At 40.5% G+C, this 22509-nt stretch overlaps 1 protein-coding gene across 7 annotated transcripts; it reads left to right on the forward strand.

The window, feature by feature from the left end:
• The first annotated feature begins 628 nt into the window (after positions 1-628).
• On the forward strand, positions 629-22189 carry CD47 (CD47 molecule). Of its 7 annotated transcripts, XM_040054988.2 has the most exons (12): positions 629-727; positions 3935-4285; positions 5626-5664; positions 8151-8240; positions 9894-9995; positions 10377-10469; positions 10995-11090; positions 12611-12703; positions 14444-14475; positions 17228-17252; positions 17900-17927; positions 19825-19965. In XM_040054988.2, exons 1-11 carry the CDS (start codon positions 682-684, stop codon positions 17923-17925), a joined length of 993 nt encoding a protein of 330 aa, XP_039910922.1. In that variant the 5' UTR covers positions 629-681; the 3' UTR covers positions 17926-17927; positions 19825-19965. The 7 variants fall into 7 exon arrangements, with proteins under 7 accessions (XP_039910922.1, XP_039910926.1, XP_039910927.1 ...); XM_040054992.2 differs by lacking the exon at positions 17228-17252; XM_040054993.2 differs by lacking the exon at positions 5626-5664.
• Positions 22190-22509: the final 320 nt, after the last annotated feature.

Below are 22509 nucleotides of genomic sequence, written 5' to 3' on the forward strand. Positions count from 1 at the left end.
GCACTTAGCGCATATGACTGCAGCCAGGGACAAACGCGCCCCTGGCAAAACCCATCTTCCTTCCACAGGCTTCAGACGACGAGGAGGATGCGCTCAGCCCCCGGCGTCAGCTGACTCAAGGGAAGGGACGGGGAAAACGAAAGCGCTCCCTCCGTCCCCTCCCGCCCCCGCCGGGCCGCGGCCCTGCCCACCCCGACTGGGTTTTTACCCTTCACAAAAAAAAAAAAAAAAAAATCAAGATCCGTCGTAATCAATAAAGCGGTGGAGGAGTCACTCTGTCTGTGCTTCACCTTTTATTGGAGCCGGCAACTTCCCTGGCAGCCATTTTACCCGGACGCGAGCGCTACCCGCTGCGCCGTGCGTCCGGGGAAACGCGAACCACCACACCGCGGCTCCGGAGCTCGGGCGAGCGTGGGATATACGTCCTGCTAATCACTTTAGAAAGACCGAGCACAGCCCCGAGTACAACCCCTGTAGCAGCTCACCCCGCGGGCCGCTGCGGAGTGCCGGGGGGGGCGGCGGCGCTCTCCGTGAAGGCGGGCCCGGCCCGCGCGCACCTCCGCGCTAGCGGCCGCAGCCAATCAGCGGCGGGAGCGCCCCCCCCGCCTCCTCCTCCGCCGCCGCCCGCTGCGGCGCCGCTCGAGCCGTTGTTGCGCCGGGCCGCGCCGCCGCCGCTCCGCCATGTGGCTGCTGGCCGCTTCCGTGCTGCTCGGCGCCCTGCGCGCAGGTGAGTGCCCGCCGCACCCGCCCTCCCGCCTTCTCTCCCCTGCCCTCGTCGTCCCGACTCCTCCGGCTGTGGCCGCAGCGATCGCCCCGAGGCGCATCCCGTGCGGTCCCGGAGCGGAGACCCGGCGCTGTCTCCGGCGGGGCCCCCGGGGTGCGAGGGAAGAGCCGAGCTGCCCCCCGAACCGCGGGAAGGGGAGGGTCGGGTGGCGGGGGCCGGTCCCGAGGCCGGCGGGGCGGAGCGGCCCCCGCCCGTTCTGCCGCCCGTTCTGCCGCCGCTCCCGCCGCTGGGCGCGGAGACTCCGGGCGCTGCTGCCCGGAACTCCCGGCTGTTCCTGTGGGCAGCCGGCGCGTGTGGGAGTGCGGGTGCCTAGCGGTAGGTCGCCATCCTCTGGGAAGGAGCGGCGACACGCACTGAAACACACACACGCTCACACACACGCTGTTACCCAACTGCCGCCGCTTCCCGCATCGTCCCCGGGGCCGGCAGTGGGCTGCTCCCCGCAGAAGTTGTGGGAGAGAGGAGAGACAGCGTGCCCAGAGCTTTGCACCTCACCTCCCTGTGCATTAGGGCAGCTGAGCTCCGTGTGCTTTCCGGAAACAGCCACACTGGTCCTCTGCTGCACAGGGTCTAGGGTTGACAGCGTTTCTTGATCTTTAATATTAGGTGTGCGTGCCATCGAAGTGCAGTTGACATCGCACAATCTTAATGTCTTATTTTCTCTGCCTTGAGAAGAAACTCGTTGGGGGGGACAGGGCTAACTAAATTTTACCGAGGTGCAGGTGTTGTAGTGTTGTTCTGTCCGTAAGCAGCGCATCGAAACTTGAGTGTCTAAACCTCGTGTTGAAATTCCAGTCTGGATTCCGGGGTTAGCAGTAGGCTGGCTCCAAGTGCCCCGGCGCGGTTTGTGTGAGAAGGGCCGGCTCGCATAAGATGCAGTGACCAAACTTAACAGCTTCGTTGACGGTGTGCGGCTGTTTTGAATTTGCACTGCGTGTGCAGCGACCTTTCTGTGGCCGCTTCACAACTGCGAGTTTTTCGGAAGCCCCCACGCTGCTTAGAGTGTAAAGCTCTAAAATTGTCGCCTTCAAGTGACGCCTCTGAGATGATTATCTCTGAGAAAGTTGGAGGCTCAGAGCCCACCCATCCGTTGCCTGCAGGGTTTGCTAGCTGTTGGGAGGCGGTTCTTTCGGCTTCCTCTTAACACCAGAATTATTGGGAAGTTGGTAGTGGAAGTAGCATCTGCCGGAAGCCGTCGGGCTCCGTTTAGTGAGAGAGCACGCACACAACCTCTTCTTCCGTGAAAGCAGCCGGATCGCAGAGGACAGCCTGCAAAAATGTGAATGTGCTGGCTCTGAAAAAGAAGAAGAATCCCAACATAATTCAGTGTGAAACAGGTGTGAATTTTGTTTCACAGAGAACCATTGGAGATTTTAGTTGTGTGTGTTTGCTTTTTGTTGGGGCATAGGTTGAGGTTTGTCTATAATTTCCCTTTGTTCTGCTTTTACTGCTTTTATCAGTTAAAAAGTGCAACACAATGAGTAAACCAGAGAGTACTTCTTCCTTCATTGTGAGGAGCTGTCATGCGTAATATATACAGAGGCAATTTATTTTAAGCTTTTGATATTCAGTAGTAATCCAGGAAACAGTGTTAGAATATTAAAGCGATATTTGAAACAGGAGTGGTTTTTTAGATGTGATCTGAGACTCTTGATTTGATGGGAAAAAAAAAAAAAAAAAAAAAAAAAAGAGCTACTGCAAATAGTGACATAACTTTTTTTTTTTACATTTCCTTTTTTTTTTTTTCTTTCACCCCTTGCTGTAATTAAGTTTAGTCATTAAATACACACCATCATTCTGGGCTGGTTTTATATGTGTGATTATCAGTAGCTCCCCAGAAGTCCCTGGAGCTATTCCAGTTTGTAAGTCTCAGTGCTTACAGTACTAGGGGATTGTCATATCCTTTCCCATATTTGATTTTATCAGATGGATGTAGTATAAAGCAGTTTGAATTATTAATTCTCTGTCTAATTATTAATTAACTGTCTCTGGGACTTTGGGGAGCAATTACTATGATGAAAGCTATTAAACTTTGTTATGATTTCATACAAACAAGGAAAAATAGAGAAAATAAAATATTCAAAGCCTTTATAGCTTACAGCCAAGCTAGTTTAATTGACCTCTTATTTTTATCTGGTTCCTGATGTAATTTATATACTGCTGTTAAAATTTTTTATATTCTTAAGAACTGATGAATGGATCTTCATTTCTGATAAAATCTTGGCATAGGGTTTAGGGTCTTTCTTGAAACAGTGGTCAGTCAGAACTACTGTTTTAGGGCTGTAGTGCAGTGTGGGGGAGAGATGGGAAAAGCCAGCAGTGGTAACATAATCCTGTGAGGTCTTTATTTTTCCTTACCCCTGCATTGAAAGTGATTGTTAGAGACATTAGTCACAGTGATTTGTAATACAGGTTGGTCATTATTACAAGTTCTCCATTTTCAATTCTGTTGTGTATGCAGTCAAATACTAAGTAGCAATCCTATTTAATATATGACATCGTGTGTGCACCTTTTCCGCTGGAAAGGAAAAGAGAGAGAATTTGCAAGAAATTATATAAACCTGTGGACATTTGGCTCCACCTTCAGAGATGAGAAGGAACAAGTGACAGAGCTTTCTTCACTAGGCTGCCTTGCCTGTCTTCTCTCAGAATTGTAGTAGTAAAGCTTTCTTCCCTGTGTCCTTAATGAACTGTAAAGGAAGCTTGTGGGACGCTGATGCCTGGACCTCAGTTTCTAGATACTTGTGTGGTCAGCAGCAAAAATCTGAACGTCAGTGGGGCAGCCTGTGGTTAATGTTGTCTGTATGCTTTGCAGAAGAGACCAGGCAGTATTTCTACGTGTGAAATAGGAGACATGTCCAAGTAAATAAATGGCAACTCCCCCCTTTTTTTATTTTTAATGTATGTTAGGTTATGGTATCTGTACATGACATGAACGTGAAGATGGCTGAGTTTGTGTAGAGGAGTAAGTGGAATTATAATAATGCCTTTTTTTTTGTCTTCTGTTGATCCCTTAAAGCATGATTCTCTTTTTATGGTTTCACAGGAGAGTTTGTTTTGTTTTCCCAATTCACTTATAATTATATCTTCTGTGTTCTTGAGTATTTAAGAAATAATTCTGAATGTGTCAATTTTCATTTTTCTTTATAGGTTCTGCCGAGTTGACACTTGAGGGGGGAGGTATAATAGAAAAAAATGACTGTAATGAAACTGTGGTTTTACCTTGTTACGTGACTAATCTGGAGGAGAAAAATGAAAATGCCTTGTTTGTTACATGGAAAAAGCAAGAAACACCCATTTTTTCTTATCGTGGAGCAACCAAGAAGTTTACTATTGATCCCTCGTTTTCGTCTGCAAGATTTTTATCCCAGGGGAAATTAATCGATGGGGATGCCTCGCTGGTGCTCAACAGTGCACAAGCAACTGTTGGAAATTACAGCTGTAAAGTAACAGAATCAAACAGAGAAGGAGAAATAAAAATGGAACTTAAAAGCAGCTCAGGTGAGTTGCCTGCTATCGTTTCAGAACCTGTTGGGAGGGAAAGCAAGCAAAATCTTAAGGGAAAGAGAAAAATAATGAACATGGCAATGTGTACCTTTATATACAAGAAATGTAGCTCCCAGGCCTTCTAATTTGTAAGCTGATGCAGCTTATTTTGGTTTGTTAGAGGAGAGTGCTTCCATGGGAAAGATCTGAACACATTTTGTCATTCTGTAATAGTACCTGAGTGTGACTTAGGTCCCATATAGGAAAATCTATGCTTTCCCACTTATTTTTCATTATATAAGTGCTGATGTATTCAGCAGTCTCATGTTATTGCATGACATATTTCTGATTATCTTCATATTACTGAAGTGTATATACATCCATCACAGTGGCTGCAGAGATCTTTTCTTGGAAGAATTGCTTCTTGCAACCTTTAACTCTGCTGGAAAGTTACAGGTAGAACTAATACAAATTCTGTTTTAAGAGCTCTAAAACTCAGTGTGAAGGTAGGCAGTTTTCTAGCAAGGTTGAAAATACTACTGCTACATGGCAACTTGGGGTTTTCTACCATTAAATGCCATCTTCAAAAGATGTTTAAAGTGACGTTAAAATGAATGAGGTTCACTAAATGAATTTCTCATCTAGAGAGCTGTTTTATTTTATCTTGTCAGTCCCAGCCCACATTGTCCAGCACCTCAGCTGTTGGATAATGGCTTCTGCTCACAATGTGTTATCTGTCCAGTGCTATGCAGATGTGATGGTTTCACGGGACATAGGTGTGCCCTGTTCATCTGTTTTGCACAGGAGACTTGCCTCTGGAGAGCTGCTCAGAAGCACTGAACGTGTTGCATATGTGTAGCTCATGGAGCCTTATCCATGCACTCTAGAATTTTGTTTGGTTTTGCTATTAGTTTTTGCATTTCACAATAAAATATTTGTGAAGCTCAAACAGATGTTACTTGTGTCCTGCTGAAGACGTTTGTGTTATTCTCAGTTGGGTCTCGTTGTTGAGTTAGTGATATACCCTGCAAAGCAAACGTGATCCTGAAATTGAGAAGGGCACCACCACTGAAAGTGAAGATGCTAGAAAATCATTTATTTCTTAGAATGCTGCAAAAACAGGGGAAGAGATACACACAGTTTCAATTTCCTGCGTTCTCTTACAGCTTACTCAGCCTTTTTTTGAGTGTTTTTGCAATTCAGTATTACGCTCCAGAAGAGGAGGCAAGGCTTGAGAACGTAGAGAATCAAGTCCCGTTTGCAAGTTTTATTTTCTCTGTGTTTATAATTATGAAATCGGTATAAAGACAACAGAGCAGGAAACTGATAATAGTTTTTCTAATTTCATTTTCTAGTTGTCAGTTGCGGCGATGAAACACCAGAGGATAAACGCGGTTGGTGAAAAACTCATAGTTTTGAGGTTGCATTAGATTTGAGAGTATATGCTAGAAAATGTAAAACTTAGGTTCGAGGGTATGAAGGAAACACGGTCGCTTGCTCTCTTTCTCACTTCTTCTGCACAAACTTTTTGTTGCTTGCTCCTCCTCAGTGTTCTAGAGAAAGTCTTGAGACAATAAGCTAATAGAAGAAAGTGTAGTAAGTGAGTTTTGAGAAGGGTTAGTGAATAATGGAAATCCTGTACCAGTCTTCACTGGGTCATTTCTGAGCAGGGAATTCATGCTGTTACTCTTAGCATGTTCCAGTTAATGCTTTTGCAAAGATAGTCATACAAGAACCAGCTATCTTTAGAGAATTCCTGGATTCACCTAGGCATTGGGTAGCAGTGTGAGCAAGATTTCTCTGCAAGTACCCTCGTCTTTGTGCACAGACGCTCTTTCCTGATCAGTAGAGTGACTGTCAAGTTTCCCTCTTTTCTTTTTCCTCTCTTCATCATCTCTTTTCTTGCTGCTTTTTCTCTTCTTTCCTCTTCCTTCTTGTTTCTTCTTTTCTTTCTTGTCTTCTTTCCCTGATTCCTTTCCCTTTTACCTCTTCACTATTCTTTCCCCCCAAGTCTGGAAGTCTCTCTTCTTAGCCTGGAACTGTCTGCCCTATATTGGCTTTCAAAACACTACTGATGAAGCACCAGAGTAAGGTGTTGCCATATTATGTGAGCTTTTGTGAGATGTTTACAGCTCTGTAACTGAAATTCCCACAGCCTGTACTGTAAACATCATGTTTCCACACTCCTTTCTGAAGATAGTCAACTGATGGACTTCTAGCCTGGCCAGTGGGATGGAGAGGTGGTAACCTTGTTCTCCAATCCCTAATCATTCTTCAAAACCTATAAAAGCAAGGTCTTTGTAAACAATAAAGTTCTTCTTCAGCCTTTATCTCGTAGAGTCAGATCTATGAGTATTTATTTGTGTCCTCTAGCAACAGTAAAGGAAGTATATTTCCAGGAAAATGCATTCAGCAGTTCCTCTCCCTTGCATGTTGCATGTGTCTGCAGTATTGCAAGCACTTCTGTAAGGAAGCTCTTTTGGACTCCAGGACCAGACCACACATGGCTCTGTGCTGCACGCAGGAGCCCCAGCAGATACCAGGCTTCTTGGCTGCTTTCTTTTTGTGATAACAGGATAGTGTCAGCTAGAAATGCTACAGAGGAAGTGAAGTGGTTCTCAAGAGTCTCTGCTTGCAGTTACCTTCTTTATTTATTCTCAATTGCATTGAACTGCATTGCTGGGATTTGGCATATCTAGGGAATGGCCACTGCACATTGAAGTTACTATTCAATATTAGTTGCTTTTTCAATATTGCAAATGAAGCAAAAAGTCTTGCTTTAAACAATTTGACAAATTACCCTTGTTTTGGTGAGTTAGAAGTTAGCAGCTGTTTCTCCATTTTCTTGCTTTCAGCTTAGTGTTTGCCTTGTATTTCTGTTGTATACTTCTGTGACCTCTTGTGGGAGGAGGGGAGGAAGGGAAAGAGGGAAATTTGTGAACTTAAAAGTTGCCCTCAAAGGTATTTAAAGGTATTTAATTCACATTGAAAATTGTGAGGCTGCTTGATTACATGGTTCTGGAGCAACAGATAAAACTTTTATGTATGGAGAAAAATGCAACACATATGCATCTTAATGAAGATTAGAAATTTCTTTGGAAGCAAATGTGCAGGCAGAGGAATGATGGCAATATAATGTAAGAAATGGAGACTTTGGATTCCACTGAGTGAGCCTAAACGAATATATGAGCAGAGATGCAAGAATTAACTGCATTTTCTGGTTCAGTGGAGATATTTTCAGAATTTTATGTTGGAAGGTGGCTTACAGGGTCTTAAAGCATGACTGACTGAGCAGCCTAAGGCATCCAAAATGCAGGGGGAAAATGTCTAGATGGATGATGTTGGGAAGACCTAGAATTAAAAAGGTAATGTTTCCCTCTCACTTAGGCTAGCTCCTGCATTCTTTACCACACATCTGGATTTCTTCCAGAGTTGCCACCATTGAAAGTAGAATAGAATGGCTGAGGAGGCATCAAACTGGACTTCTCACATCTTCTCTGCTTAGCCTAAATACTTTTTTCTGATTTTCTGTTTTTTCTGATTTACAGAGATTTTTGTAGTTCCACAAATTCAGTAGCTTGTAGTGCCAAAAATTAGCACCAGCATTATTCTCTGCTCCAGCGGAAGTTAAGACTTCCAGTTTGGAAAATACTGGAATAGCTGGAAGTTACTGAAAAAGCAGGTTATCACACAGAAGAGCAGGGAGACAAATACACAGGTAGAGGAGATGGGTTTCTTAGCTCGTTATAATTTTTAATGCTAAATTACATACAGTATTGGGCAATCTAGGGTGCATAGCCTAAGAGAAATGATAAATGTAAAGCAAAAAAAGCCTCAGTTTTTGTTATCTTCCTACTTTTCTTCTTTGTTTACTCTCTAGGATCATGGTTCCTTCTAGTGGAAAGGGCTGTCATCATATCACTGGTGTGCTTACTTGTTATTTTGTGTGCAGCTCAGTTAAGTGTTATTGGTAAGTATTTATTCTTTAATTCTTTGCAGTTACTGATTTGTCCTGAAATCACTTTCCCATGCATAAAGGCCTCCATGTAAAATGAAAGGTGGTGCTCACATGTAAAAGATGTGTGGGAATGGATCCAGATAATACACAGACATGTGGTATGTGTGAAGCTTTTCTTCACTGCTGATTCACCATGAAATTATTGAGTAATTCAAAAATGTTTCATTATATGGCCATGAAATCAATATGAGAGAAGGATGGCATGCTCCCTTCTTAATGTAAAACTTTTCAGTAGTCTTTTTGCGCTTAGTTAAGCTCTTTGGCATAGTGATCGGTGATATTGTTAAATGTTTTTAGAGGCAATTTATCAATTCACCAGTGTAAGACATCCTTAGATGTTCTTTATACACTGTTGTCCAACATCTCTGCAATGCAGAATGTGCTTTATGTCCTGGTCTTTCACATGGCGCAATTTGTTACCTCAGTCTTGGGGGTTTTTCAGCCTTTTTCAGTTTGTAGACTTCTAAAAAATAAATAAACATTTCAGCTAAGGGTCAAATCCATAAGAAATGGATAGTAATTGCACTCAGGGTGATCTGTAATAATCACATACATATTCAGACGTCTATAAATAACTTCCTTTATTACTTTTTCATGAATCTGGAAGTGTTACATGACTCTTCAAAGGTCCATCCATGGTCCAAGGTTGAAAACTAATACATACTTTTGAAAATTATTTTATCTCTGATTTTCATGTTTTATAATGGTAGAGGAACCTCTGATCTGTTCAGGACTTGTCATTGCCCTGCATTCATAGCAGAACTTCAGCATTTTTAGGAAAGTAGTAATTTCATAGAGAAGCACTGCCATTTTATAAGAGTAATTTTAGTGTGCTTGGATATTTTTACACCTGGGCAATTCATTGAAAAGTCTTGGCCTCTATGGGAAAATGAGATGTTCTATCTCTAACTTAATAAATATGGGTGTACTTACTGTTTGTTGGGATTTTTTTGTGTTGGTGCATTTTTTTTTTCCTTTATTTGTGCTCTTCTAGATAAGCTGGGAATCCACCAGTGATACTTTATACCTTTAAACAGGTTGTTGAATTGGGCATGATTTTTCTGTGTAATATTTGGGAATGTGTGTTTTCTTGGTTTTGTGCGTTGGGGGATGTTGTGTTGGTTTGTTTGAGGGTTTTTGGGGACTTTTATTTATAGGATTGGCTTTTAGGATTTAAGTTCCTTTGGGGACAGAGGTGATGTGATGTGTCTGAGCTCACACAATGTCATGAGGAAGAGAGGGAAACCTGGAATTTGTAAATCCCTCTCTGACACTTGAGTGACAAATTCACTGTAACATTTAAATGTCAGCAGTGCATCTACCTGAATTAACCTGTACCATGTCCCGAAGTTATTCCTATAACATACCAGCTGAATTGTATGGAAGGAGAAAGTAAGAATTTGACTAGAACATTGATGCCACTTGTCATTTTTCTGAGTGAGCCATATTAGCCATATCAAACAATGAAAACAAATTAAATCTTGTATATAGTTTTAGTTTTTAGGAATTTGAATTTCTTTATTTTGAAACAGTCTGAATCATAAATCTGTGTATTTTAGTGAGAGAAACTGTATGTCTGATTGTTTTCCTCTCTGTCTCTTTAAGGATTAAAATATGAAATTGAATCTCAGAGGAAAGTGTGCATTATTGTAGCACTTGTCATCTTTGCAGTAGTAGCCGGTGTAGGTGCTGCTCTTTTTATCCAAGGTAAGTGATTCATCTCTTAATTTAAGGGAATAAGAGTGGAAAAGAATCTCTCCCATACTGTAATATAGCATAGGTAGTACCACCTATTAATTACCATCTACTAATTTTTAAATAAAAAAGTATACAGACTGCAGCAGAAAATGACATTGGAGTTGTCAGGCCTTCGAGTGATCATAGGAAGATACAGACTCCAAGTTTATATAGTTTCTCTCTTACTGCCTTGGGTGGATATTAGGGACTAGAGAGAGACTTCTGGTCCTCCAGTGGGATTTCTTTCTGAACCCAAGAAATTTGGTGATGCCAGTGCTTTATGTTTGTTGCTTTGTGCTTTAATCCAGATAATAAGTTTGGTTTTACTGATTTCCACATAAACGTTTGCAGATGGCTACACTGCACAGAATCAGGCTGGTCTTGGCCTAATTGTAATTCCTGCTGTGATTTTGGTACCACTTCAGTATGTCATGTTTGGAATTGGTGAGTATTTCTTTACTCACTAACATTTGCATGGAAAAAACTGAGCTCCTCCCATAATCTACAAAATACTCTTATTTTTATAAACAGGTGCTACAATAGCATCCTGGGCTCATCACATTTAGTATTAATATTTTGAAGCAGAATGTTTAGCCTGTGTTTGTTGGGCTGAGTTGCTTCGCAGAGGAAGTAGGAGTTACCTGCTTGAAGAGTGAGATTTAGGGTAGCACATCTGAGTGATTTCTGCTCTCCCTTCCTGGGTTTAGGGAGTGGGTTGAATAACTAGCTCTGAGAATGTGGGTTCCATTTTTTTCTACTTGTGGTTTGTTTATAATGTTATTTATATATGTGTAATTTTATGTGTGTGTGTACATACAAGAGCCTTGACTTGCAGTGACTTGCGGGTTTGTTATCTGACCGACTGGCTGAGCTTAGAACTTAGGAGAATCTGATTTCTGGCTTTATGCAATTGTCTGTCTTTTATGTCTCTGTAGTTAAATTTTATAATCTTGTTTCCTTTTTCTCCAGTTTTTGACAGTCTACTGCAGGCAACATTGGCTCTGATAGGTTTGAAACTTCTTGGTTTTATAATTGCTGTGGTTGGTTTTGCACTGTGTGTCCCAGGTAAGCAGTTAAGTCTTCTGTGAAAGTGTGCTTTTTACTCTTGTCCACACCTGATGTTTATTTCTAACACTAAAACTTTGTGAAGGTGGCTTCACTACATGGAATGTTAGCTAGTAACTTCTCTAAATGTAGTTTAGAACTACTGTGCTAATGTTTTCTTATCTAGTGGAAGAAGATTAGCCTAAAGGAAGTATTAGATACATCCGTTTCATGACTGAATTCTGTGAGCAGCTGCATGAAAAAAAAGTTAGTTGTTTTAATTTTGTGTGTTAGTTTTGGGTGACTATGATTGTTATTCTTACTGAGGCCTAGGGTATTTAGAAATTAAATAATAATAATTTTCTCATGTTTAGTGATTAAATCAGAAATTAATTGCTAATCTCTTCCTGTGTGCAGCTGAGTCCATGAATATTTCAATGAATACCATTAAAACACATTAAGAAGGTAAATGTAGAAGCAGTAAACTTGGAAGTGTTCTTGGGCTGTTGTAAGTGTAGTTGTGGCTGACACTCTCTTTCCCCACTGAAAAACTGTCACTGTGGAAAAGGAACACCAGCTAACCACCACCCACAGTGACGTCCCTTATCCCTGCCCCTGGCCTCCCTTTGTCCCCTCCCTGCCTTCCCCTGTGCCTCCAGAGAACCCCACAGCAGAGAAAAGGGTCTGTTTAGGACTGGTTGTCCTTGGTAGTATATTTAGTAGGAGAATACAAATGCCTTGTAGGCATTTTGTGCTCTTGATTTATTGTTTTGTACAGATATTCTTCATTTTAGTAATTGATTTGGTTGGGGATTTAAGACCTATTTCTCCTTGAAGTGGCTTTTAAAGATTTGTCTAATCTGGGTGAAATGATAGCTATTTCAGTGGAGTTGATTTGAATTTTATGCTTATTGTTTAGTATTTACAAAAGTATTTTTAAGTTATAATAGTAAAATGAACTGATGAGACATTTCTGGTAAAGAATTAATACAAGGATTTTTTGGAGGATGTTTTTATAATGCTTGTAAATAGAAAGTGTCCCTAGTTTTTTCAGGGTGTTCTTCTCCCAGGTCATACATGGTAGTGTTACCTGTATCTCTGGAAGTTCAGCTCAGTGATCCTGAACTCTCAGAAGAAACCAAAACTCATCCTGGGTTGAGTTGACAGACAGTTGTAATAACAATAACAGTATTGTATTCTCTCATCTAGTACAATTGCAGTTGGGTTTGAAGATGCAAGTTTAAACTTAAAATACAGTTAATGAAAAAAGGTTATCAATTGCAGTGAATCACAGTGGAGTACCTAAACTAGTAGAACAGTTCAGCTAAGCAGGATAGATCAGTAAATGCCTCTGTATCACTAAAGAATGTATACAAAAAAAGAAAAATGCAGGAGTAGTTCTGGGACAGCTTTCAAAGTGAAATTAATCATGTCTGTCTTTATCAGATTTATTTATTGTACTAAGCAGTTATATCTGAAAATAAGAGTTTATGCTTTTTTTTGTGTCAGTTGATACAGTTCTTTTATTGTGTTTCTCCCAGCCTGTCCTCCATTACATGGGTCTGTTCTGATTGCTGGCTTAGCTATTATGGCTATTGCAAGTTTGCTTAGTCTGGCTTACGTGTTTTTTATGGGTAAGTAGCACCTGATATTCTGAATTATTTTCCTTTCAAGTGGACATAATTTATTTGAGCACAAGGCTTGATTTCACAGTTACATAGCTTTAAAATTACTGAAAAGTTGTCTGTATGTGTTGGCTTTGTTTCATAGAGCATGTGGGGAAACTTGAGTTAAGAAACCCACAGTTTATCATCATAAACTGTTTCAAGATCAACATAGCCAGGTTTCTTAAGTAAGCGTGTTTCAGTTGTAGGAGGGATGTTGCTGTTTAAGTTCTGCATTTACACAGTTGGCCAGCTGAATCTTAGGATGAAGAGAGCAAAAGGGTGTCAAAGATTCTGTAGAGTGGGTTGTGGGGTGGTGGTGGTGGTGACAAAAGCTTACCAAAACATGCATTTGAAGAAGCAAAAATCTGCCTACTGATTTGCACTGGTTAGAGGTAGGTTAAAAGAAGAGCAATTTGAATGCACACCTTTCATTTTGGTGAACCCTGCTTTTCCTCCTGTTTAATTTTAAAACCCAGTAGAGAAGAATAGCAAGGCATTGTTTCAGAAACTGATGTGTTCATCAGATCTCAAAAAGATGAAAGATTTAAAGACGTGCTAAATAAACAAAACCCAGCAATGCTGTGGGATTGGAATGCTGGCACACCGCTGCGTAAACATTGCGTGGACTCCAGAGCTTGACTCCAGAGCTTGAGTCCCGAGTGACAATGTTTCAAGCTGTGCAGGAAGGCTCTTCGAACACCTTCTTGTTGTCCACCTTCTGTGGACACAGAACTGTGCAGTTGAGGATATGTTGCTTCCAGACTCAAGCTGCTGAAGTGTTTACAGTGAGTGCAGTCACAAGTCTGCGCTGAACCATGCAGTCTCCCAGGTTTAATGTGTGCACACCATGTGGGGGCATGGCCAGAAATAATAGACCCTAAGGCAGAGAGAATTTCCAGTAGGGAAAATTAAGGCAGAATGCCTAATATTTGATATCCAAGATAAATGAAGATGAGTCAAAAACATGGCAGATGTGAATCAAGCCTTTTAATAACGACAATAAATTTGTATTTTATTGACTTTGGTTTACTTGTATATACTTGTATAGTGCTGACTTGAATGCTGCGCACTCATGGTCTACATAAATGTTGCATTTCTGGTTTGATTGTGCTGGCTGAAGAAGTCAAATGTGACTGTTGGGGTAGATTCTGGCATGCCAGAATAAGCACAATAAATAGTGAGTAGCCTAATTCACTTTTAGGGCTGAGTGCATGAGTGAGGCCATTCACGCACTGTACGTGATACGATGATTTGGTTCCTAAACAGAAGAGTGCTTAGAGGCTCTAAGAATTTCCAGGTCATAGAATTAAGTGGCTTTGGATAGGGAAAGCTTCAATTATGTGTGTTACAACACTGTTGCAGGTTTTATCAGTAGACAATACCTTTTCCAAGGTAACAAGATGAGAGGAAATGGCCTCAGGTTGTGCTGGGGGAGGCTTAGATTAGATATTAGGAAAAATTTCTTCTCTGAAAGGGTGGTCAAGCATAGACTGCCCAAGACATAGTGAAAGCATGATCCCTGGAAGTGATGTTTAGGTGTGGCCCTTGGGGACATGGTTTAGTGGTGAAGGTGGTGATGCTGCTTGGGTTGGGATTGATGTTCCGGGAGGTCTTCGCCAACCTTAACAATTCTATGGTTCTGTGTTTTTATTTGGTTGATTGTGACATTTATTCATCTGCTTGGTCACTTTTTTGTAATCATTTTAGGTTCCAGAATGAAAGATCATCCTCGTCCGGGGGTAAGCTTAAAATTAATAAATTTGGGGTGACTAGATGGCTCAGGGGATTGTAGTGAGATACTGAACCTTTCTTCACTAGTTCGAATTCAGACCAGGTTGGTAGCAAGCAACAGTTCTGGCTGTGTAACAGATGTCTAATGTTGAGTGAGTTGATGGTCTCCATTGTCCCTATTGAGTGTGTCTGTAGTCCTGTAATTGCCACCCAGACATAGGGCTACTCCGACTGTTGTGCCCAAATGGAGTTTCCTTTGCTGTCACTGAAAGGTGGTGGAAGTTTGGCATTCTTTTACAATGCACTCTTCCACTTGAATATTTAAAAGGCATTTTGCTCACCTGATTAAAAAGTTTTTTCATTAATGTGAGTGCAAAACATCCAGGTGGCCTGTAAGAAAGACTTAGAAGGTTTTTTTCCTATGGTCTTGTACACCAGAACTCTTTGGTATTCGCTTCAGTTCCTGGCATAGACTTGACCTTTTTTCTGATTTTCCTATAATGTCCCCTAATTTGATGAGACCTTCTGAAAAGAAAGTGCCCATCTTTAGGTAACACAGAACAATTTGAAAAATACCTTGTTTTTTTTTAAAGAAGGTTTTTCACTTGGTAGTTTTGAATTGTAGAATAGTAATTTCCAAAACAGTAATTTTCACAGACTTACACAGTGCTTTTGAGTGATCCATGAATGTGAACTGTCTGATTTCTGGTGTTTTCCAGAAGGAAGGAGAGGCACAGCTGTAGAATACCAGTAAAACTTCCTTGTAGCAAGGGGATCTGGCAAATACTAGCTCATCCCACCTTTTGGATGCCAGCTGTCTTTTGAGACATTTTCAGGTCTCCAGTCTAGAGCATGAGACTCTGTTGAAGGAACATGGTTTCTAACAGTGAGAGCTGATTGCAGTTAGGACAAGAGATTTTTAGGGTTTTTTTTTTATTTATTTTGCTTATCCATTTTCATTGTAGGGAAGAGCATTTCAGAGCATTAGTCTTTCTTGATGGAAGGAATATAAGTGCACAGAGTTCAGAAAAAAAATGGAAGGAAAAGAGGTTAAGAGATAATTATGTTAAAAAAATACAGAAGTGAATTTAAGATATGCTTCATTCAAAATTCAGTCTTGCCTTTATCTAACATCCTTGTGCTTACTTGTAGAATGGAAGTAAACAGGGCAAGAAGAGGGTGTTTTTTTTTCCTTAACTTAGTTTTGGTTGTAAATAAACTTTGAACTAGAAAACCAGCATGCAAAAATGTTCTCATCTCTTTGATGAGAACTCTGTTCTCTTTATGAGCTCTCTCCTCACAAAGGGGTCTTCCATGGCAGCAAGGAATTGAGAAATTAATAGCAACAGCAGTGCAGGAATGAACATCATGTTACTCTCTGAATTGGGGACAGGAATGAAATCAAAAGAATTTTTTAAAACTTAGAGGTCATTGGAAACCTCAGCAAGTACAGATACGTTCTTTGCAGCTGCAGATAGCTGAGGGCTAGATACAGAGGAATTCAAGTGCATAACTTGTGTCCATGAACTTATCGTGATGCCTTAAGTTTAACTTCAATGTTTTTCAGTTTCTGTGCTGCCTAGGGGTGTAGTTCTGAGCCTCATATTAAGTGTTAGTAAGCTCTCTTCACAGAGTAGGTAGGCAAAACAAATTCTTTTCTAGATTCAGACCAAGGACAGCAGTTAAAACTTTCAGGCCCAAAAGCATAAACAACGGTGGACTGAAGAAAGACAACAAGAAGGATGAGACTTCACAACCCAAAGCTGTAATTGGACAATTAAACCCCAATATGCAAACAGACCAAATCTTATAAAAGTGTGAAACCTCGTGACTGGTTGTCCATTTTGTGACCGTTTTAAATCCACCGTGGGGGTACCCCTGGTCAGGCTCTTGTCCTGCCCAAGGTGTACCCTTAAAGACCCTTCAATAAATATCAGCTTTATTCTCTAGCTCTGTCCAGTCTCAGTTCTAGGTCAGCCTTCCCAAGGCATCAGTGGCTGCTAGGGAAAGACCTGGTGGAAACTGGAGTGTCTCAATATGCTGCTTGTTTCCATCAAGGGCTGTTCAGCCTATATTGCTGTGCTTTGAGGCAATAAATAGGTGTGAAGTGAATTAAGAATACACTTTGATTCTGTGTCATCTAAAGACTGTGGAAAACTTAATATTGGTGAAGGGCATAATTTTGACACTGGGGCACACTTAAAAAATGATTCATGAGATTTTCCTGAGTCGGAGGGCAAAAAGGTGTGTATTTTGAAATCTGCCGTCTTAAGCAAGTACTGATCTTTTTTTTTAGCATTTATGTAGGTTGCATGTGTTGTTTCTGATGATCGTCTTCCAGACCAAATGCAAAACTGTCATGTATTTCTTTTTGAGGAGATTCCACTTGATTTGCTTGGCTACTAATTTTCTTTTCTTTTTTAGTCCTGCTTGCTTTGTTACTAACCATTGATCAAATGACAGAAATAATCAGTTAGGTTTTAGAGCTTAAAAGTAGTATCTGCATGGCTTCCGCTGCCACCTAGGGGTATTTCATCTGGGTAAATATCACAGTAAGGGAAAACAACCTGGAGAATGCAGCTATTGACTGATAAATTTTTTTTTTTTCAGACCTTCAGTCATTAATTTAACATTAAGCTTTCTTCGTTTTTGTAGAATCACTACTTACTGTATATGTCAATTAGAGTAATTTAACTGTGGCCAGCCAGAAGTAAACATGAAGGCTTTTTATACATATATATATTTTTAAATGTTTTGCAGAAAGCTGTAGAAGAACCACTAAATGGTAGGTGATATTCAAGGTTTATCTTACCATTAAGGGATTAATTATGGATAAAGATGATTCTAATTCCTAATACCACAGCACTAAGATGGCAGATAAGTGTGGGAACTTAGTGGCTCTGTGAAGTCAGTAAGAGTTTGATTTCTTGATGAAATGTTGCCTGCAGCTCCAGATTCCCTGTTCTATGCCACTGTGCTTGCTAGCCAGAGGCATCTGGACTGTTCTAGGATAAATCTAGCCTCTCAGGATATTAGGTCCACCCTCATTGCTTTGCAGAATGTCCAGCTTTTAAGGGAAGAAGAGGGACTGGTATTGAAAATTTGTTACTTCTTCATAAAGATTTATTTAGGTGAAATACTTAATGATCACAGCAAAATCTATCCTTGCCACTCTATTCTTTTCATATTTCCTTGGGTTGGGAAACTCTGATAGCGTTTAAGGTGAGGGAAATTTACCGTAAAAAAGGGATGACTGTTTTTTTGTTTTTTTTTCTTTTTGCTATTATCTTCACTAATTGGCATGCTGAGTAGTAACAAGTTCTAACCTGAATTTTAGAATTAACCTGAATTTTAGAATTAACCTCAATATTACCTGTGAAGCATTTATTTCTCTTTTGCTCATTACTAATCCATTTTTTTTGACTTTTAAAGATGCAAAAGGAGTGATGTTAGAATGATGGTAAGTCTAACAGATATTTGTTTTAATGGCTGAACTTTTGAGGGTTTTGATGTTTAGAGTTACCCAGTGCTAAGTCAGTGAAACTTGGAGGACAGGTTTCAGGGCAGGTGCTGTTCTTGCTCAAATTATATTTAATTGAAAAGAAAGAATACATGCATCCTATATAAAACATAAGGGAAGAATGTGTATTCCTAAACAGTGAAGAGGATGAGTCAGTGAGAGAACTGTGCAATAGTATGTTTCTGATCAAATGTGGAAAGTCAAATAGCTTTATGTTTCCTTTATGCTCCTGTAGTATTTAAGGTGCATGGAAGGTTTCCTCGATGGTGGGTTATGTATTTGGTTGGTGGTTTTTGGGGTGTTTTATATTTTTGTTTTATTGCTGTTGATGTAACTAAGCTTTCTCTCCGCATTTAATTGATCATCTCCAATGGAAATTCACAGGAAGATGGTTTAAAATTAACTTTCTTTCCCCCTCTTTAGGTGTTACTTGAATTCTGTGGGTTTTGTTAGCTTGTATTCCAATCAGATCTCACTCAATTTATTGTTTCTCATACTGCTCTCATTGAAGAGCTTAAATTTTAGGCTAGATGATAAGGTTTGAAAATGAAAACAGTATTGTTGAGTCCTTTCTATTCAGCAGCTGTACTTTTCATGGGAATAGGATACAAAAGCACTAGTGCATGCTCTTGGTACTTACGTTTCTCCCTGAATACTGAGCAAACTTGTCTGGAGGTATCACTGGGCCCTTAGCCTAGTACTCCTGCATTCAATTACAACATTTTGCTACTTGGGATAAAGAGTAAGGTCACTCCAAATCTGTTAGCTCACTTGAAATACTTTTATATCGTGACATTCCTAGGAGGCATGGATTGACCATGGGCAAATAAATGAGGTGCTAGTTAGCTCTAATGGGAGAAAGGTTTATGAGTTTTTAAAACAGGCATCCTTATAAATACCATGTGCTGTTCAGTTTGCGTTATTATGACTACTACATTTGGTTCATCCAAATATCCTATATAATTATTTCGTAACCCAATAGGAATACAAGCATTTCTGCAGTACAAAGGACAAGTGCATTGGTGTCTCATAAACACATTGATAAATGTATAGCAATTCTGAGCTGGATGGAGTGGAAGGCAGGGCCTGCTCCAGAACTGGCTAGTGCTTGTTCTTAACAGAGTTGAGACCAGGAAACAAAGAGATATTTGCCAGTCTATTGCATTCAGACCAAACCAGCAGGATGATCAGGATGGGCTCTCTGCAGTTATCCTGCTGAAGAATAAGGCAGAGTTTTGCTTGGAGATCCAATTTTAAATAAGTTTCCTGTTAAAAAACAGGCCTCATTTGGGTCTCATTTAGGTTATGAAAACCAACCTTCTAGTGCTGAGGTGAGCTTCCAAAACCACAGAAATTGTCAATTACCCGTTTAATTTTAGGGTAGAGCTAGAAGTCTGTGTGCTTTTTCTGCTCTGAAAGATGGCTCCTAACCAGTGACAGAAGGTTTTACAGATGGAAGGCAAATGCTCTGACTCACATGCTGGAGCAGTAACCTTTTGAGCTCTACCTGCTTCTGTGTTAACCTTCCCTGGAACATTCACACACAGACTGAAGATGCTGAAGCTGATTAGCTTACAGAATAGCGTGTGAAAGTAAACTAGCATTAGAATACATGGACAGGGTGTGTCAGACAGCTGAGCCTGTGAGCCACTTCAGCTTATTCAAATTCACAAGAGAAAGCTCCAAGACAGTGTCCACCTTTCTTTTGTGGAGAGGCTGAAACATCGCTTGCTGCTAGTAACACCTTTTCCCACTATTTGAATGCTAAATGTGCTTTCAGTTTTGAAATAAAAATAAATAAATCTGTAAATCTTCTTCTTTCTTTTTAAATTCCCAGAACTGCAGAGCTATGTGATGCGTACATAAAAAGTACACCATTGTTGATACACCGTGGCCTTGATGATGCACTACTCAACGGGAAGAAATTCAGGAATCTAGTTGTTTTGCATGTGTGGCAAAAGTGCTTTTGATATAAATGACATAATTTTATAGTCACAGCAGCTGTAGCAAGGAACATGTGTGTTTGCCCACATGTGATCTTTATTTTCTTTTGTTATGGTCTCTATGGGATGGTTGAGAGTGAGAATATAAAAAGCACTTATTTGCCCAGTACAGAGTCTCCCTGCAGTAATCCTTAGTGGTATTATTTTCAAAAACTGTCATTAATCACTGCTTTCGTAATGGGCCTGCTGAGCCCAGAGATTGCAATACCATTTAGACTATTGTTTTCTTTATTTGTGTGCATGGACAAAGTATGGTTTATGTGTATGATACAAGCAGGAAGTAGAGATTGTACAAATACATGTTTTCTGACATTCAGCAGGTTTTTATTAAAAAAAAAAAAGAAAAAGTTACACACAAAGTTGCGTAAGTACAAAGTTTACTCCCAGTTCTCCTGAAATTATTAACAGAGTTCTACTTCTGTGAGACATTAGTATTCCTCTCCACGGACAGTAGTCACGTGTGCTCTGGTGGCTGATATTTTTTTCCAGTGAGAGGGCTCCCTGTGCCTCCTCTGTATCCTTTGATGAGAAACTGCTCAGCTGTTGGAGCCTAATTCAGCACTGGAATTACAGAGCACAGGAGCTGGTAATCTTAATGCTGAATGTGGTTCTTGTGTGTGTTCATGTTGTGCAGTATGTGGAACTGGAAGCAATTTCAGGCTTTCTTAACTCAGTGAATTTGTGAAAGTCGTGGATGCTTCATAAAAATAGGAGTTGTCCTATTCAGTGTATTTTTGACAGAGTTTAAATCTTGTTTTCTTGAATGGAAAAGAGCTATATAATTTCTGGCCCAGGTTTGTGTTGCTGCCGTTACATCACAAATACATAAAATAAAAAGTAGGAGTGAGGAAGATCAGTTTCTGTATATATCTAATGGTATGGTTAAAAATCAGTTTACTAGGACTTGCACATTTCATGAGGTTCTGCTATGTTTCACAGCTGTTTTGAGAGTTGTTCCAATATAGTGGGCTGCTCTTGGACTTTGTGTATGCTTTGTAGAAATCTTGACACTGTTTCCTGTTTGTACTAAGGTACTGTATTTCAAAGGCACACACGATTTTCTCCTTCTAACAATTTCAAACTTGGTTTGGAAAGCTGTTGCCAAACAGTCATGTAATAAAGTCCTTGTTTTTAAAGATCCTGAGTAATTTGGCACTTCTCAAGAGTTGAATGTTACAAACCAAGGTTCATATCCATGTTGTGGGTGCACGTTGTAGGGATTTGGGTCTCTGCACGTTGAGCTCCGAGTCGCATTAAGAATTCAACAAAAGAAAATTGCGGTGTCTGATTTTACAGTAGGTGCTGTCATAATCGTCCCTCTTGCCCAGGCTGCAGGATTGAGCCATTTAAAGCAAGCCATGGGTCAGCCCTCACTGGGATCAGTGGAACTGGACACAGGGAAGAGGATCACCCACGGGATAAAATATGGGAGAAGCGTGTAGGGTTCACGCTTAGTGTCCTGCTTTGCCAGTGGGAGTACTCACGTAAGGTTTGAGTTCTTACATAGGAATCTTTTGGTGCAGGTTTTTCCATAATCTCAGTGATAACTAACTAAAGGTGGGAGCTGGTTCTCCATTACAATTCAGTATAAAAATTGTTCTAATTTAGTAGTGTGCAGTGCTCCCTGTTTATAACTAGTGATTCCCTCTGGCAAGTTGAAAGTCTTAGCAGCAGAGGAATAAGAAACCAAATCAGCTGGAATTTTGTTGAGGTATTCTGCCTTATAAAAACAGTTATGTATAATAGCTTTATGTTAATTTCTGTAAAGCAAATGGCAACAGAACCCTGCTGTGTCACCGTGGGATCAGGCTGAGCTGTTCCTAGGAATTGTTGAAGCACGAGGAGCTCAGTGGCTGTGTATGGGCTGCAGAATTGTGGCCCCAGAAATGAGGGAAACCCATCATCCTGTTGCGTTAAGGGCTGGATTTCTTGTAGGTGGGAATTTAAAAGCAAGAATTTAAAAAGTCATTGGTACACCCAGCCAACCCTTTCCCACCAAGTAGTATAAACCAAAGTTGTTCATAACTGTTTGCTTTCATTTGTGTGTGTACATATGTGTGTATATATAAATATATAGACATTTTAAATATCTATAGATCTATAGTCTTTACCCAAGAAACTTTTTATTTATGAAACATAAAATGATTTTGTAAATATTGTGCTAATATACTTAAAAAAATAAAGTCATTTTAAGTTGTTTTTGTGGGAGATTTTCTTCTTGTTAGCACATTGACCTTCTCTAGCTGCTTCTGTAAACTTCATAGTCATAGCTGCTCTTCTCCCTGTCTTTATGTACTACTCACTGGATCTCAGGAATGTTCTCAGCGTTACATAGGCTGCTGCATATGATTTTGGGTAGCTTTCTCCTTAAAAAGGCCATCCAGATGGTGAAGCGAGTGTGTAGGCTGCCTCGTAATAACTTCAGTTGTGCTCTCCAACATCAGCTGTCAAATGTTGTCACCCCAGTGTGCTGTGGGAGGAAATGAGGAGTAACAAGTTGCTGCTGCCCCTGCAACTTC

This window comes from Hirundo rustica, chromosome 2 (genome assembly GCF_015227805.2).
Source record: "Hirundo rustica isolate bHirRus1 chromosome 2, bHirRus1.pri.v3, whole genome shotgun sequence".
NCBI classification, from domain to species: domain Eukaryota; kingdom Metazoa; phylum Chordata; class Aves; order Passeriformes; family Hirundinidae; genus Hirundo; species Hirundo rustica.